The following is a 15713-nucleotide window of genomic DNA, read 5'->3' as shown; positions in this document are numbered from 1 at the left end:
ATGTGATTCAAATACATAAATTACTTATAAATCGAGATGTGATCAATAATGTGATTTAAGTACATGGATTGTTCCAAATTGTAATGTTTTTCTTCGCTAATGGGTGGACCTCTACCATCTCATGTACCAAAGTAGTGGCTTCACCATGGGCTCATATGCAGTGAATTTTCAGCAATATATTAATTGATGATGCTGATCTTGGCCTTCACATATGTCTGTAAGGGGTACATTACATGTTAATTAGTTAGGTGGAAATGGAACATGACAACCAATATATTGTCTTACTATGATTAGACCCTCTTGTCAACTTCATGATTGCCATATGCTTAACGATTCTCCAAGTGCTTTTTCTGAGTCTTCAATGTCAACGACTTTGTTTGGTTGAACACTTTGTTCCTATTTCTCATTTGGTATAACTAAACAAAAGCCAAAACCATTCTAAAGGAGAAAAAAAAGCTATGATCAGCTCCTTATAGAGAATATACATTTGGAAGTTAATTTATAATTATTATAGAGACTTGTTTACGCCCAATGATGAACAAAAAGAAGAAACAAAATCTGGCAGCGCGTATGTGGAAATGCTTTCAAATTGCATACATCTTCTTGTAGTCATTGTTGAGGAGCTCAGATTCAGAAATCACTGCAGACAACGACAACGACCGCGATCTGCTGCCCAGCGATGATCTCCGAATGCTCCTCATGTTTTTTGCCTCAATTCGATGCCTAACTACCCAGAAACACATAGTGCCCAAAGTCGCAGCCATGATGACTGTTCCTATAATTGTAACTCCAATTGCTAGCCACTTCTGGCCACCCACCACTACAAAAGAGAGTGCCAAAAATGCCACAGAAACCAGAACACAAGCCAACCACATGAGCTTGTTAATGATTGCCATCATCTGCTTCTTGGCCTTGCTCTCAATCACCACCACTGAAGTTTGCACCACCACAACAGCCAGGGAAATGAAAAGGGCAATGGAATCAAAGATGAAGAAGATCATAAAGGCCAGTTTGGGAGCAATGTTGGCTTCCCCAAGCGACTGCCCATGAGGAATGTCTTTCGGGTCATCCACATATTGGCCAGGGATTTGGTAAATGGCTGCAAAGGTAACCGTGGCAATGAGGACAGCAACAACAGTGTTGGAGTTTATTGCATTGTTAAGGCCTTCTGTGTGCATTTTGTGAAGACGTTTCGCAATGCCCTGGACGCGTCTTCTGGTTTGGCGAGTGTGTTCTAGCTGGTGGTGGACTTCGTGCTTTATGTCGCTCACAGTTTGTTTCAGCTCTCGAGCTGGGTTTGTAGCCTGTGGCTTGATTTCTTTAGCACTCTGGACACCGCGCTCTTGGAGAAAAGCTTTAATGTCCGAGTTCCCAGTTTTCTCGGCAGTGTCAAGGGCAGTTTCTGCAGACTTGTTAACAGCTTTTGTGTCGGTTTCACTGTGTTCAAGTAGCAACTTAACAATCTGCAAACATACAACCAGCATTATGCATGTCAGATTAAAACATACAATTTCTTTCTGTAATTTGGTCACCAATAAATGGTAAGGAAGGCTTGATGAGCACCTATAAAACCCAACCAATCTAGAAATTATAAAATTTTGGGGAGAGAACCCAGCAATGCGGCAAAGTTGTCCAGCAAAAGCAAGTAAGATGCCCAAATCACAGAACTTAGTCAATGAAGGTAAGCTTGTACAAGACTACTGTCAAGAGGATTTCAATGAATATTGGCAGAAGTTAACCACTAGTAGATCCTTGTTTCTATCAGATGCTGAGAAATAACCTCAATCATGTGATAAATGAAATTTATTGAAATCTAGCAATCCACTGCCTTATTATTTGACTTTCTAATTGGCCATATCTTTCAAGTTCCATTATAGCAATGCATAGCCAAGGACTTCCATTGAAACCATTAATGTAAGTTGCTATGATGCTTTCAACTCAATGAACAAAACATGAAATGTCAATGAGATGTCTGCAAGACAGTTTCTTTGATAGCAAATTTGTAGGAAGGTCAGTCAATTTACCTCAGCTCTGCCCTTTCGAGTAGCTATATGCAATGCCGTGTTGTCTTTATTATCAGCCATGTTTATCAACGAAGGATCTGCCTTAATCAACTCCTCCATCATCTCAAGATTCTGCCCCTTTGCTGCCATGTGAAGTGCCGTCTGCCCCTTCTTATCGACGCGTGTTGCAATACCAGGCTCCTTTTCCAGAAGCGCTTTCACAACCACCAAATGACCATTTCTTGCTGCAGAATGCAGCGCGGTTTTGCCATTGCTTCTAGCAATGGTTGCCAGGCTGCTTCCTGCTTCCAATAGAAAGTTCACCACCTCTGTATGCCCTTGGGTGGCAGCCGTGTGCAAAGCTGTGGTGTTTGATAGATCCACAGTCATAGTCAATTCTGGATGAGCCTCCATAAGCACATTCAATACATCTGCACAAGAGAAAAACACTAATTTACCACCAAAAACAAAGTAACAATAAAAATTTTATAAAAAAAAAAACAGAAAGGTCTAAGTGGACATACCCATATCCCCTTGTTTGGCAGCAATGTGGAATGCATCAAACCCATTTCTTGCTTTGATTCCAGCATCAGCAAGATCATAGTATTTGATAATCTCCCTGACCAAATCAACATAACCATATTCTGCAGCAACATAGAGGGCTGTTTCATCAGATGAATTTTGCTTTGCCAATAACTCCTTCAATTCAGCCTCTTCTGTATTTTCAAGGATATCCATCACCACCCCCATATTTCCTGATCTTGCGGCAGAATGCAAAGGCGTATCATCGCGCTTTCCCGTTAACTGTTTCGTCATCTTTTTCCGTGGCAAGCTTGGCGGCGCTGCCTGCGGCTGCTCAGCTGGTGCCTCTGCCTCCATTGCAATCAACTACTCTCTCTCTCTCTCTCTCTCTCTCTCTCTCTCTCTCTCTCTCTCTATTTGTATGTCTATCTATCTCTCTCCTTCTCCTCAAACTAATTCTAATCAACGATGCAGGAATATTTCCTCTTCTTTCCAGCAAAAACCCAGATCAAAATTCGCATTTTTGATCCACAAGAGTCATCATTTCTTCAAAGCAAGTCAAAGAAAGAAAAAAAATCTCCTACAATACCCTGAAATTCAGCAAAAGCGCGACCTTGGAATTCGGTTTCTATCTCCCAATTGTGGTTTTGTTGTCCCCTGCATCCCAAATTAGTGCCCTGTTACAAAACAACAACATGGGTTTGAACATTTTTCTCACATGTAGCAAATATCATTTTCAATTCTTAGCAAACAAACAAACAAACACAGCTCTGGCAGGCCGCCAATCTTAGCTTCCAAAACAAACCGCCCCAAAATGACAACAAGAAACAAAAAATTCTGGGTTTTTGGTGTTTCATTTTTCTCAACATATTCCAATTTCTCATTCAGCTCATAACACACAGAATTGATAGATTGCATTAGAAAAAAAAAAACAAAAAACAAAAAAATGAAGATGTTTGCCAACATACCTGAGTTTGAAGAAAGGAGATTCTATGTTCTCCTCCATGTAACAACACAAAACAACCCATATAATTCAGCAGCAGTTTCTAGAGAACCATGGGATTGTAGAAACACGCTGGAAAAGATATTTAGGATACACATGAAGAAGAAACAGATTTTTGTTTTTTTTTGTTTTGGAGAGGCCCTTTTATTTCGGAGGTAGAAGGAGCAAGAAAGGACAAGAGCTATAAATTAATATAATTATAGGCCAAGAAAGAGAAACTTAGAAAAAGCACATGTCTGCAACAACAGCAACTGCTTTATGTGAATCTAAATCAGACCCAGAAAAACTAATCTATAACCAATAATGGATGGCCCTTTGTACTAAAGGTGGTGTTGATGACAACCTTGGCTCAGAGAGAAAATTAAAATTAAAATTTTAAAATAAAATGAGAATAATATGGGAGGAGGGAAAAACAAAAGAAGAAGACAGAATAATAGTGGGCAAAATATATGAACAGTTAACCGAAATAACAGAACCACGCGCGCTTTTAAATGGAGTGGAACATCCATTGAAGTTAGGCCCGGAAATACCATTTTATTTTTTATTTTCTTTTTCAGAAGTATCACTTTATTTTCTTATACATGTTTGATTTGTGTAAGATGTAAAACATGTTTAATTTTTCAATTATACCCATATGAAATCAAATTAAAAAAGAATGCATTTAATGCTATATTGTAATTCTAAATTGTTAATGGGAACAAAATAGTCATGAAAAATATGCATTTAATATGGACTTACCAAACATGGAAAAGCAACCATTCCTCTTCCCATATTTGAATTTACCAAATATGGGAAAGCAACTGATTTCCCATCCTCAAGCCTCATTTTCCATGAACCAAACATGGACAATTTTTTGTTTTTATTTTTTTGACAAACAATTGATTTTTATTTTTGGTAAACAATCGAATTTAAATACATGCATTCATGTGCAAAAGGCTTATAGTTCTAATGGTTAAAAGTATTTACTCGTGCATTTGATGCCCTAGGTCAGATTCCCCTACCCCATATCGTTTGTATTAAAAACACATGCAAGGCTTGGAAGTTTACATGTATTGAAATTTATATTCCTTCAAAAATAATTTAAACAATGACAGATTACCTAACATTGAAATTTTTGAAAGCAATAAGTTTGTTTTAATATGGAAATTAGGAAAGAAAAAAAAAATTATGCTTGGTTTTGGGTTAATTAGGTTAATTATTGTGTTGAGTTTGTTATTAGGTTTTCTTTTCACTTTTCGGTTGTTATGTTTGATTTTCATAACCTATCATCCCACTCTTTTTTTTTGAGAAATTTTATGATTGCATTCATAATTCAGCCAAAAAAGTCACTAGCCACAAAAGGCCAATACAAACTAGCCACAAAAGGTCCATTACAATAACGGAGCGGTCTAATATCAAAATTAAGAAAATCAGGTATGTCTCCACTAACGATCAGGCAAGATCGAAGAAACTCTGGCATAGGCATCCCACTCTTAATGCCAAGTTTACTTTAAAAAGTCAACCTCTTTTTTTTTTTTTCTTTTTTTTGTCATTCGCAAAGGAGAAAAATGAGGAGTAACATTTGATCGATCCATATTTTAAAATAAAAATATTTGTGATTACGATTTATTACAAAATATACTGAATAAAATCAATAAAATTATATTCTTTTTAAACAAACTTAAAGAACCCAACACAAGGAAACCCTGATTCTTTCATTTCAACAATTATTTTGTAAAACAAATATCTTTCTGTCTCTTTTCCCTCTTGTGTGAGCCATAATTTTAGCTCCCATTGACTTTGACTTATAAAAAGGTTTGGTTTCCCTTTTTTGATAGCAAGCAATAATATTTTATTGAGATGAGAAAGTAATAAATACAAAGAAGCGACTAAGTTCTAGAGAATTAGGCAAGTATGGAAAAGAGGATTGACTTAAACTCTAAATAATTGAATCATATGAAAAAGATGGGGGATAGGGCATGCATGATCACACCTATTTGTGGTTGCGTCACAGGTGAGAACCATACACCAAATTAATAAGCTCAAGATGGAGCATAAGTGCTTTTGACGCGCTTTGAAAAGTGCTTCTAAACAAGCACTTATCATGCACCGTGTTGTTTTTCTACGCCATATAATTTGAGATTTGATATGGTTATATAATTATAGTGGGTCACAGCTTGAGGTAGTCGCCGAATACCATCCCAAAACCCTAGACTCAGATTATCCCACACATCACATCTGATTTAAGTTTGACAGTAGCATTTGGATAAATGTTCAAAAACGATTCTCAAAAATTTAATGATCTTCATTTGATTTTCAACTTGTTTGGTACAATTCAGTGCCTTTCAATAAGGAAAGGATGAAGGGTGACAGATGCTACTTGTGGTGGACATTTATTTCCTTTCTAGATGGTTCTTTCAATTCTTATTAGCATGTGATTATATATAAACCTAAGAAAAAAAAATCACCTTTTGATTAGGTTTTTGTGCTCTTGTGTAGGACAATGTTATCTACACTCCTCTATATAGTATAATAGTAAAAGTAACGACGCTATTATGTCAATGTCATTTGCACTATTTAGCGAGTCTTTAAAAGCTCTCTAAAAATTGCAAATAACGCATTCTTTAGTTAGTGTTTTTGTATAAAGTACATACAAATTTATTAAACAAACCAAATACTTGTTTTGTTAGTGATATTCATGATACTTCGTGTATATCCATGAGCACAAATGTGAGTGGAATAAAACCTACTCATAGCTTCATGCGATAATCAACTCATCGAGTTCGAATATTCAGAAACTAACATATAAGAATTTTGTGTTCTCAAATTGTTGTGTTTTCATGCACTAGAAATATGATTTTATTTTATTTTATTAAAGAACAAATATTAATAACAAACGTTATGAGAACGCCAATTATCCGAGGAGACGAAGACAATAATGTCATCCCGGCTTCGCCCCGTTGCGATCTCTACTTCATCACCCTACACGCACGCCAACCCACCCAGTTGATATTTTCTCATCTCACTTAATTTCTTCAAATTCATTTTGGTCGGAGACCGGAAGGTAATGTAATTTATTCAAGTGTACAATGATTGCAAGACTTAAATACGGTCTGAAATCGGTCGAATGGTCACCGGCGGTGGGGCCCACGTCGGCTAAGCACTTAGGGACCCACGTAGGTGGGCCGCGACTGGTTTTGGACTGACGCAAGAACGCCCACGTTGCCACGGCAATCCAAGAAAAGACAAAACCCACTTTGCTAATGGACCCCACGCGCATTTTGTCAAATCCCCACCAAGTGGATGAGCGTGTAACAACGAGCTCTAAGATGACTGTGTGGCCCCCGACAAAGGCTGATAAACTCAGATGATCCAGATTAACAGATAAAGAGAGAGATCCCAACCATCAGAGCACACCAACCCAACGACCAAGACAAACTGGATTGCCTAATTTTCAGATCACTGATTGAATATCCCCCTCTGATTATGCATTGCTCATCAAATTTGTTCTTTTTAATTAGTTTTCTCCTTATTATTTTTTGTTGGACTCATATAATAAACTCAAGGTTCTTGGATAATGTAGGTTTGTGCTTAGCAACCAGTCAACGTGCTGCTCGGAGGTGCTATCATCCCAAGATTAGAATAGGTCTCACAACGTATTATTCATGTGTACTTCTCTATTTATATGTTGAACAACATAATATATTAGATTAAAATTATATTGTCAAACCTATTGTCGAGAGAATATTTCTTTAAAGAAAAAAAAATTATTTATCTGAGGTTTATTGTCACATTGTTAATTACGTCTCTCATGTAGACAAAATTCATCCATGCAGATAAAACAAACTTGTTTCATGGTGATAAGTAAGAATGAGCTATGTGGTGTTGTTTTAACTTAAACTATAATGGATATTGTCATTATAATTAGTGCTTAAGTTTAGGGTTTATCTTCAAAGTTAAATAATGAATCTTCTAGAGTAGTGTGTATGGGTCGTGGGTGGTGATGTATGATTGACTTTGTGATAAGAGTAAGAAGTATATGGGCGACAGAAGTAAACATTTGACATATTATTTCCAAGAAAAACAGGAAGTCAACTAAATTTAGCGCACTAATCCCGATAATGTCTTTGTCATTGCCTCATAAAAATAATATTATAGACAATGAATAAAATTTAATTTTGGTGGCTGGGAGGGAGACTCTTACCATCGATGCAAAGGGTCCAAAAGAGGTGAGAATTAACGAATTCGAAGTCAGATGTATCAAAAGTCGTAGAAAATAATGTTACTTGTTTATATTCCATTCATCAGACCTTTCTTATGACCAACTAATTGACAAACATTTGAAGAATTGACAAAAAATAAAAACAATTGAAGAAAAATAAGGTCCTTATTATGGACATCTCTACATTTCAATTCATTTGTTTTATCGCTATTTGATATACTCTCGTATTGATATTAGAATTACAGTATGTTATGTTAAACAATCAATTAACACAATTATACATCTCAACCGATCATATAAAGATTTCATTTGGTAATAGATAAATCAAAATGTTAGATCATGATCCACACTCAATGACTTCCAATGACTAACATGTAAAAAACATCAACCAAGATTTGAATACTAACAAGTTTTGATATAAGATATGCTGATTATGAGACAAATAAAAATAACTGGACGTGTGATAATTTTTTTAACTGTGGGTTGTTAGAAAATTTGGTACCGACAATAATAATGTAGATAAGAAAACTTTATGAGTTAAATTATTCTGCACTACTGCAACCAACCACCATAGCCAAAGACATCGTGGCATGAAAAAGCCAAGCCAGCAGAATCTCCTTACTATACAAGTCAATGATGGCTAGCATAAATCATAAACTCACACCTTTAAATAAAAAGCCAAAAGCTAAAAGTACCCCCAAAAAAAAAAATAAAAAAAAATACAAGTACTTCGGATCGAAGGAAGCACAAAAGGCTGCATAATTGGTGGTAATTATCAAATCACAGAATCACGCAATTATTTATTAATCACAAAGGCCAAAAGAAATACAATTGTTTAAATCATGTAATTTTGTGTTAGATTATGTTTTAAACATACAAGGCTAATCTAATCACGGGCCACTTGGGAAAAATATACTTTTATACAAATAGCTCACATGGGAGGAGGAGCCATTTAAGAAGCAAATAAAAGGCATGCATGTTCTTCTGCAACACAAAATGGGAAGAATTTAATCCACTACACGTGCGGTTGAATACACTGTTGGGGTGGGCCACCACTGTCCTGACTTGAACCCTAGTTGGTGCCCATATGGGAATCTGTGCAGTGCATATAGTGCCCTTCCCTTAGATGTTGCTGTCATTATTCTTTCTCATTTAGGTAGATATTGTGAGCATGTAAACATTATACTTATATAGAAATATAATTAATATATAATATGGTTTACATTTAAAAAATTTAATTGACTGGGCTTTGGTTTTCACCATTGACTCACCTAATACATAATGTTTTTATTGTCATTATCAGCATGCTTCATCGCACACTGGGTGTTGACTGCTAAACTGATGAATGACCGTTTTTCTAGTCAAAACAGTGCAACTTGGAAATCTTCTAGGTTAGTCAGTGATCATAGATGGACCAACAATTTCTTTTTTGTCTGTTTTGAATTGAGGGAAGGGAAAGGAAGGGGAGGGCATGTTTTGGAGTGTTTCTTTAGGACGCATTTCTGCTGGACGTGACATGTTTTAATTTTTCTGCCAAATGCCATTAGAAGCAGTTTTAGATTACTGAAAGTACTTTTAGCCTTCCTAAAAACACTACAGCCCGAATTCTGCAAAACTTATGGAGCATGTTGGAGCTTTTTAATGAGGTAAGAAAGGAATGAAAAAGAAAAGAAACTTTCATAGTTAGAATTATGATAGTTTGCAGGAGTCTCTATCTACAATGGACCACATAAACCAATAAAGAGGAAAGAAGAGAAGCAAATAAAGAATGGATTCATAAGTTCACAATGCATCTGGTAAAGTGGGCAACAACTAGTGATATGACAATTATAAGACAAGTTAGGTCTCAAGTTCTTACCTCTTTTCTTACTTTCTCTTTCATAGACTCCGCCACCTACTCTCCACAAATGGGCACTTTTGACCTGGATCACCAGATAGGAATCTTTGCTTACCTTGCAGCAATGAAGTAGAAAATATATTTCTTTTATCTAAATACAAAGACGCTAAGGAAGCCTTATAAAGGGAAAGATTCCAAAGTTAAATCTGTTTCAATTCAAGGGTTCAGAAGGGCTTTTACCATTGTACATAAATCCAACAGGACTTCCACATTAGAAACATCCTTTCCAAAGATTATTGGTCTTCAAATTCAAATATACCATAAACCATTGAAACACATAGAATCTGAAATATGATTACCATTATTAGCAATAACAGTTATAATGAGTTGACGACAGTAACTATAATTACCATTCATCATTGTCACTGAAATATAACATGTTTATAGCATGGTTATAGTCAAACAGCTGTCACTTCTGGAACAAACCCATTGAAAAAAGGCACTTCTCCATCAGACCAGATATCAAAACATACTAGAGGTCAAGCAGGCCCTAATTCAAACCTTTTTTTTTTTTTAAAAATCCCATTTAAGACAATGTGCCCACTGTTCTTCTAGCCATTCTTGAAGAAAAGAAAAGAAAAAAGCTGATGGGACAACTAGTTACCTAATCATTAATTCTTTTTTCATGCTGAAACCAAATCAGCAGACAATTGAAACAAAACATTGACTTCCAGAAAAAGGTTTACAAGACAATACATCATGTGATACAATTGGAACAAAGGTCAGGATGATGAAGATGGTGGCCTACCAGCTACTTGGAATACTTACCAAGAGATCAGATTTGACCGTGAAAGTCTACCCTAGAACACTGACAACCAGTTTGTAAGTTCTGGTTGATGTGATTCTGAATTTAGTAAGATAAATTCATGCTGTAGTGCAACATTCAAGCATGCCTGCTCAAAGTGTCAATGTGTATGTTGTGCAAGGATGTCTGCAAAAGTGTGTCAATGCTTTTCATTAGTCATTAGCAACACAATCACTTACAAACCAAAAACAACAATACAAACTGCCATAAGGGTTCTCACTCTTTTGGGCTGCAAACTCAACACATCAACATCTATAATTTGGGTTCTCAGGAATGTTACAATTTTCAAAGAAAAATCACAACTTAATTATGGTACAGAGTTCAGCAGATATGCATACTCATATAGATCCAACAAATGACTATGCAGGTAAGAATCCATCATATTAAACAAATCACTCAAACATGAATTTGTGCTTAAAGTACAGACCACCCATTCACTCAATGTTTGATTACACATGCAGTGAAAGGGTCTAGGACTATTCAGAGATCATTATATCCTGCAAGGAGGATAACATACCTTTTGCAATGAGGATACATAGTACATTTATATAATCATGTGAAAGTGCATAGGGAATAATTCCTAAAGAAACAACCGCCAGAAAAACTACTTCTGATTTTCTTTTTGTATCAAGTGCAATAATAACGAAGAAAGGGAGTCCACGCCTTAGAACCCGAAAGCTGCTGAGACACTAAGGCTGACAACTTTCTGCAGTTCTTCTGATCTTTCATCAAACATTCTTCACGGCTTCAACCATCAACTTATATAAGGCCAATCCACCTTCATGGCAGCCTGGCATTTTAGATGCCATATTATCTAGGTCAATCTGACATAAAGAAAAATTGATGAGAACTTGCATTGAAACTTAAACCAAAAGTTGAGATTCATGGACTGTCTATTGTCTCACAGAAAGCAAGGGATTGTTAATCATCTCAAATTATTTTCCTATTTTACCTTAATAGGGCCAGCACTAATATCAGTCCTCAATCTTAATATATTCTAAGGACAATTTGATGTTTAGTTTAGTAAATAGTAAAAGTTTTATTTTGATAATACATTTTAAGATATGAAAATCTAGTTAAATCATATCAATGCTTCCACCACGACAAAATATTAATGAAAGATTAATGTCCCTCAAAACTGCTACCACACTCTATCAATTAGGGATGGGCATTTGGAACCATCACCATCATCATCATCACCACCACCACCACATCCCTAACACCCAATGGGTACCCAATGCCCAAAGGGTATCCATTGCCTATCCCTACTATCAATGTCTCCTAGTAAGTCCTGGTCCAGTTTGTAAAAACTGATTTGAATTAAAAATTTGGAATAACATCAAAATGTTTCCATTTACTGGTCAATTGCATCATTATCTGGTTTGAATTTCTCCCAACCTGAATACAAAAATTTGAATCAGCCATAAAAATTGCATCTATAATGAACCATGCTTCTATCAATGTCAACATTCCCACAACACCATCATACCAAACAATCACGTTACTCTTTTTTTTCCTTTTTTCTTTTTAAAAGAGAAACTTTTATTACACAAAGCAAAAACAGAACACCAACAGGAACAAAACAGGGGTCGCCAAGGAGGCCACACAAACCCCAAACAAAAGGAAAACAACAAGACAACCTAACGCATTACAAAACTACAGCTTTCCAATCCAAGTGGATGAAACTAAAGTTGATATCCTTAAATTCTGAAGAAGTTGATGCCCACAATGATGCCCAGAAATGAATCCAATCCCAAAAGCTGGTCAATCTCATCACCCTTAACATAAAACATAATTATCTTATTCCTCTCCATCCACACCACCCAAAACACTGCCATCATAGCACAACTACCCAGCACCATCCCCCTCCTATTACCACCAAAAAATTTCAATCTTTCACCAAGCAATCACATTATTCTTACATTCTACCATCGTTGACTGAGTGCATTTGAATACATAAAAATATGTAAAATAAAAGTTCAAATGCAGACAATTGTTAAGCAAACAAGAACTACATGTTGATCCATCTGTGTCAGATAAACATTTAAACTAACCATTGGAACTGTAAAGAGCTGAGTTGACTCAAAGCTGTCTTGTGCAGTAGCATACAACTTCTGAACTTCCTTTGAGCTGAGACTGCATTTCATGAAGAAAAATGCAGTTGGTCGCACATTCAACACCCTGCAGGATATACCAATGAATACTTGCTCGTGCTGCATTACAACCAAATGATCAACATTAGATACAGCAAGGAGAAGAGTTACTTTATAGTTCTAAATGAAGAAGCTTATTATGATTGGATATTAAAATCACCACAAACAAATTAACTGTAAGCAGGAAAGACGCAACAAATGTATCATGGACAGCTAGGAAACAAGAATACAGATGTACTCACAAGGGAAGCTGAAGGTACTCCAATTTCTTCAACTACCTCACGGACAATGCTGTCAAACATCTCATGAGAAACCTTGTCGTTAATAACTTTGGAGTCTGTCAAGTCCTCATGATGATGGGATACTAATCCAACTTCTTGGGGCTGTTAATTATCAAATATTACAGGATTAGGTCCAGATAAACCCTGCAAAAGGATGAAGCAGTACAAAAAAGCGCTTCTTATAGTCACTGCAAGCATAAAATAAAAAGTTTGAAAGTACTTGATAATGTGGAGAATGCATTGATGTGAACCATGCACTGAAGAACTTACAGCCACTGCCCATAATATATGCATGTACGTGTATACTTGGAAAGAAGGGGGAACTGGCAGAGGGCTCCTCCAAAAGTTTGAAATGACAAAGAAACTTATAAATAATTTCAAACCTGGCCCCCGAGAGAGAGAGAGAAAAAAAATTGCTGTGTGTACGTACATATTGCATCAATACATGCAAGCATGGGTATATAGGCAATGAAGATATCACAGTATGGAGCTACAAAAAGCGGTTGCAAACTTTTCATGTTTCAGAGAAGATACCTCTGGATGGCCTCCTGGGAAAACAAAATGTCCAGGAAATTCCCCAACATTGTTACTTCTTTGCAACACAAGTATTTTCTTGTCAGATGTCTCCACGATAGCACCATTACCCAATGGACTTGACGTGTGTTGACAACGTATAGCGTCATCTACACAAAAGCAAAGCTGTAGATTATCATAAATCCAATTTTTGTCAAAGAAATTTAAGAACCAAGCAATCCTTATATGCCATCTGCGATAAAGTTGCCTGTCATAAATTTTAATTATCATTAATTTTATTAAACCTGGAAGTTTAAAGTAGTTAATCATATAGTTTCTACGTATCAGTCTTCATAAATTTCTTGAAGAATCTGTAAATTCAACATCTAGATTCACATTTTGTTTTGTCAATATAAAACCAACATCACACCATGTTTTTAGTTGCTTAGGATTCTAATGGGACCAAAAAAAAAAAAAAAGAAGAAGAAATGATCAGGGACAGCAAGTTTATGGATTTGTGGAAGAAAAATAAAATAAAAAGAGGAAATGGTTGATGGAAGTCATTGAGACAAATGTACTAATTCATGCAGTTATACCTTCTGAAGCAACCAGGAAGCTTTCCCATAAATGATTTAAGTTTGTTCCCACAAAATTCCTGCAAAGCAAGTAGGTGAAAGACTTAATACCAGAAAATAGAAGGCTGATTGCCTACGTGGCATCCAATTTTTTTTTACTTCCTTTTTCATAGGTGGAGGTTCACAGTAACAAACTAACTTTGCAGACCAAGTATCGCAGAATTGGAATCAGCCAAGACAATAAAGGACAGAGAAGATAGCCACTTTGTTCAAGAAGCCATCTCCTCAAAAAATCTTATAACTAAGCTATATTACTTCGATTAACTGTCAACATTTGATTTTTGATAAGAGCTATTAATTTTCAATAAGCATATAAATCTATGAATGCTACATCATAGAATCAGATTTAAACAATAATATATATGCAGATCATTTTGTTTGAATACACTTAGAGAGAGAGAGAGAGAGAGAGAGAGAGAAAGAGAGACCTATAATCTGTCAGACCAAGGTGGAGGCACACATGAGGCTCTTGGTTAGATCCACCTCCATCATGCCATATGTGTTTTCCATACTATATAATACAATATACAGAACATTAGTACATTATACGAAAATCAAAAACCAAATTAAACTACGGGATATAGTTTCAGACAACGTATACCTGTGAGGAAACTAAACAATCTGGCTATCATCATAGAAGATATACATACCCTGAACTTTGTCCCATTGTACAACGATGGATTTTTATGAACCCTTTGATCCCATATCTATAAAATCAGAATAAGACAGCTTAGCCATACAATATATAAATGTGTGTGTGTTTGTCTGTTAAACAAGAACCAAGCTTGTGATGAAAAACTATTTACAGAGATTTCCTATTAAACAAAATAAACTCAACCCAGAATCCTAAATGTAGGTAACCCAAGTAAAAAGAAAGCTCATCAAATTGCTATCGGAATCAAATTGGGCTCTCTGCACAACACATTGGACTGCTTTCCCCATAATTGGCTGATTGAATTACATATATATATATATATAATAAACATACATATATATATATATAATAAATAGTTACCACAAAGATAAATTAATAAATAAACCATCAAAACTATATAAAATATTGCTTAGACATGTACAATTACAAATTTAAAGTTAACCTCAGAAACAGAATTCTCCAAGTTGATGTCTGGATGGGGAATTCGATCATAATCTCCATCAAAAACCACAGAAACCTTTAAACCCAAAAACAAATGCATTAGATTGTAAAATCATATGCATGTGAAAAATTTACCATTGCAGATTGGCTTTGTTACTAACAAATCAAGTGAAAGAAGGAAATGAAAATTTAGAGGACCTGCGATGGCAAAAGACCCGAGGGGCAAGAGAGCAGAAGCTTGTAGCGCTCACCGCTCGTTTCAGTCTCTGCCTTCTCCATTGGAATGGCGAGCGCAGACCAATGTCGATCAAATTCTTCTGTGATTCTGAAAACTTGAGAAGTCGGTGCTTGCAACGCCGCAGCCTGCATGGTTGCTCTATAGGTCATATGGGCCGGCCGGCCAGCCCAATTCTTAATGTAAAGGCCGAAGTCCAAATAATTGGGCCTTTTGATTAGTTTGGACCGCGTCGGGCACGCCTATTGGACCAATCCATTGGCTCCGCCCAGTTTGACTTATTTAAGGAGTCAAGTATTTTCCAAAATCATATCCAAAGAAATAAAGTGAAGCATTTAAATGAAGGACGATTTTTACTTACCAAATGAT

The 15713-nt window shown here is 36.0% G+C and overlaps 2 protein-coding genes and 1 long non-coding RNA gene across 3 annotated transcripts; all 3 read right to left on the bottom strand.

Moving 5' to 3' along the window:
• On the bottom strand, positions 440-3900 carry LOC18772529 (ankyrin repeat-containing protein At5g02620). Its single transcript, XM_007204974.2, has 4 exons — positions 3494-3900; positions 2528-3202; positions 2025-2434; positions 440-1463 (listed from the first exon to the last, which is right to left on the bottom strand). The coding sequence occupies exons 2-4, from the start codon at positions 2880-2882 to the stop codon at positions 585-587; spliced, it is 1644 nt and encodes a 547-aa protein (XP_007205036.2). The 5' UTR covers positions 2883-3202; positions 3494-3900; the 3' UTR covers positions 440-584.
• Positions 8492-9709, bottom strand: LOC109949770. The gene is made up of 2 exons (XR_002272035.1): positions 9588-9709; positions 8492-8861 (listed from the first exon to the last, which is right to left on the bottom strand). It is a non-coding gene; the product is annotated as an uncharacterized LOC109949770 (long non-coding RNA).
• On the bottom strand, positions 10619-15493 carry LOC18774522 (nudix hydrolase 9). The gene is made up of 9 exons (XM_007205504.2): positions 15308-15493; positions 15111-15185; positions 14664-14720; positions 14442-14524; positions 13975-14033; positions 13400-13548; positions 12827-12967; positions 12486-12644; positions 10619-11255 (listed from the first exon to the last, which is right to left on the bottom strand). Exons 1-9 carry the CDS (start codon positions 15476-15478, stop codon positions 11160-11162), a joined length of 990 nt encoding a protein of 329 aa, XP_007205566.2. The 5' UTR covers positions 15479-15493; the 3' UTR covers positions 10619-11159.

Source organism: Prunus persica, chromosome G6 (genome assembly GCF_000346465.2).
Source record: "Prunus persica cultivar Lovell chromosome G6, Prunus_persica_NCBIv2, whole genome shotgun sequence".
Lineage (NCBI taxonomy): Eukaryota > Viridiplantae > Streptophyta > Magnoliopsida > Rosales > Rosaceae > Prunus > Prunus persica.
Note: the sequence above shows the minus strand (reverse complement) of the source record. Positions and strands in the feature narration are given on the sequence as shown.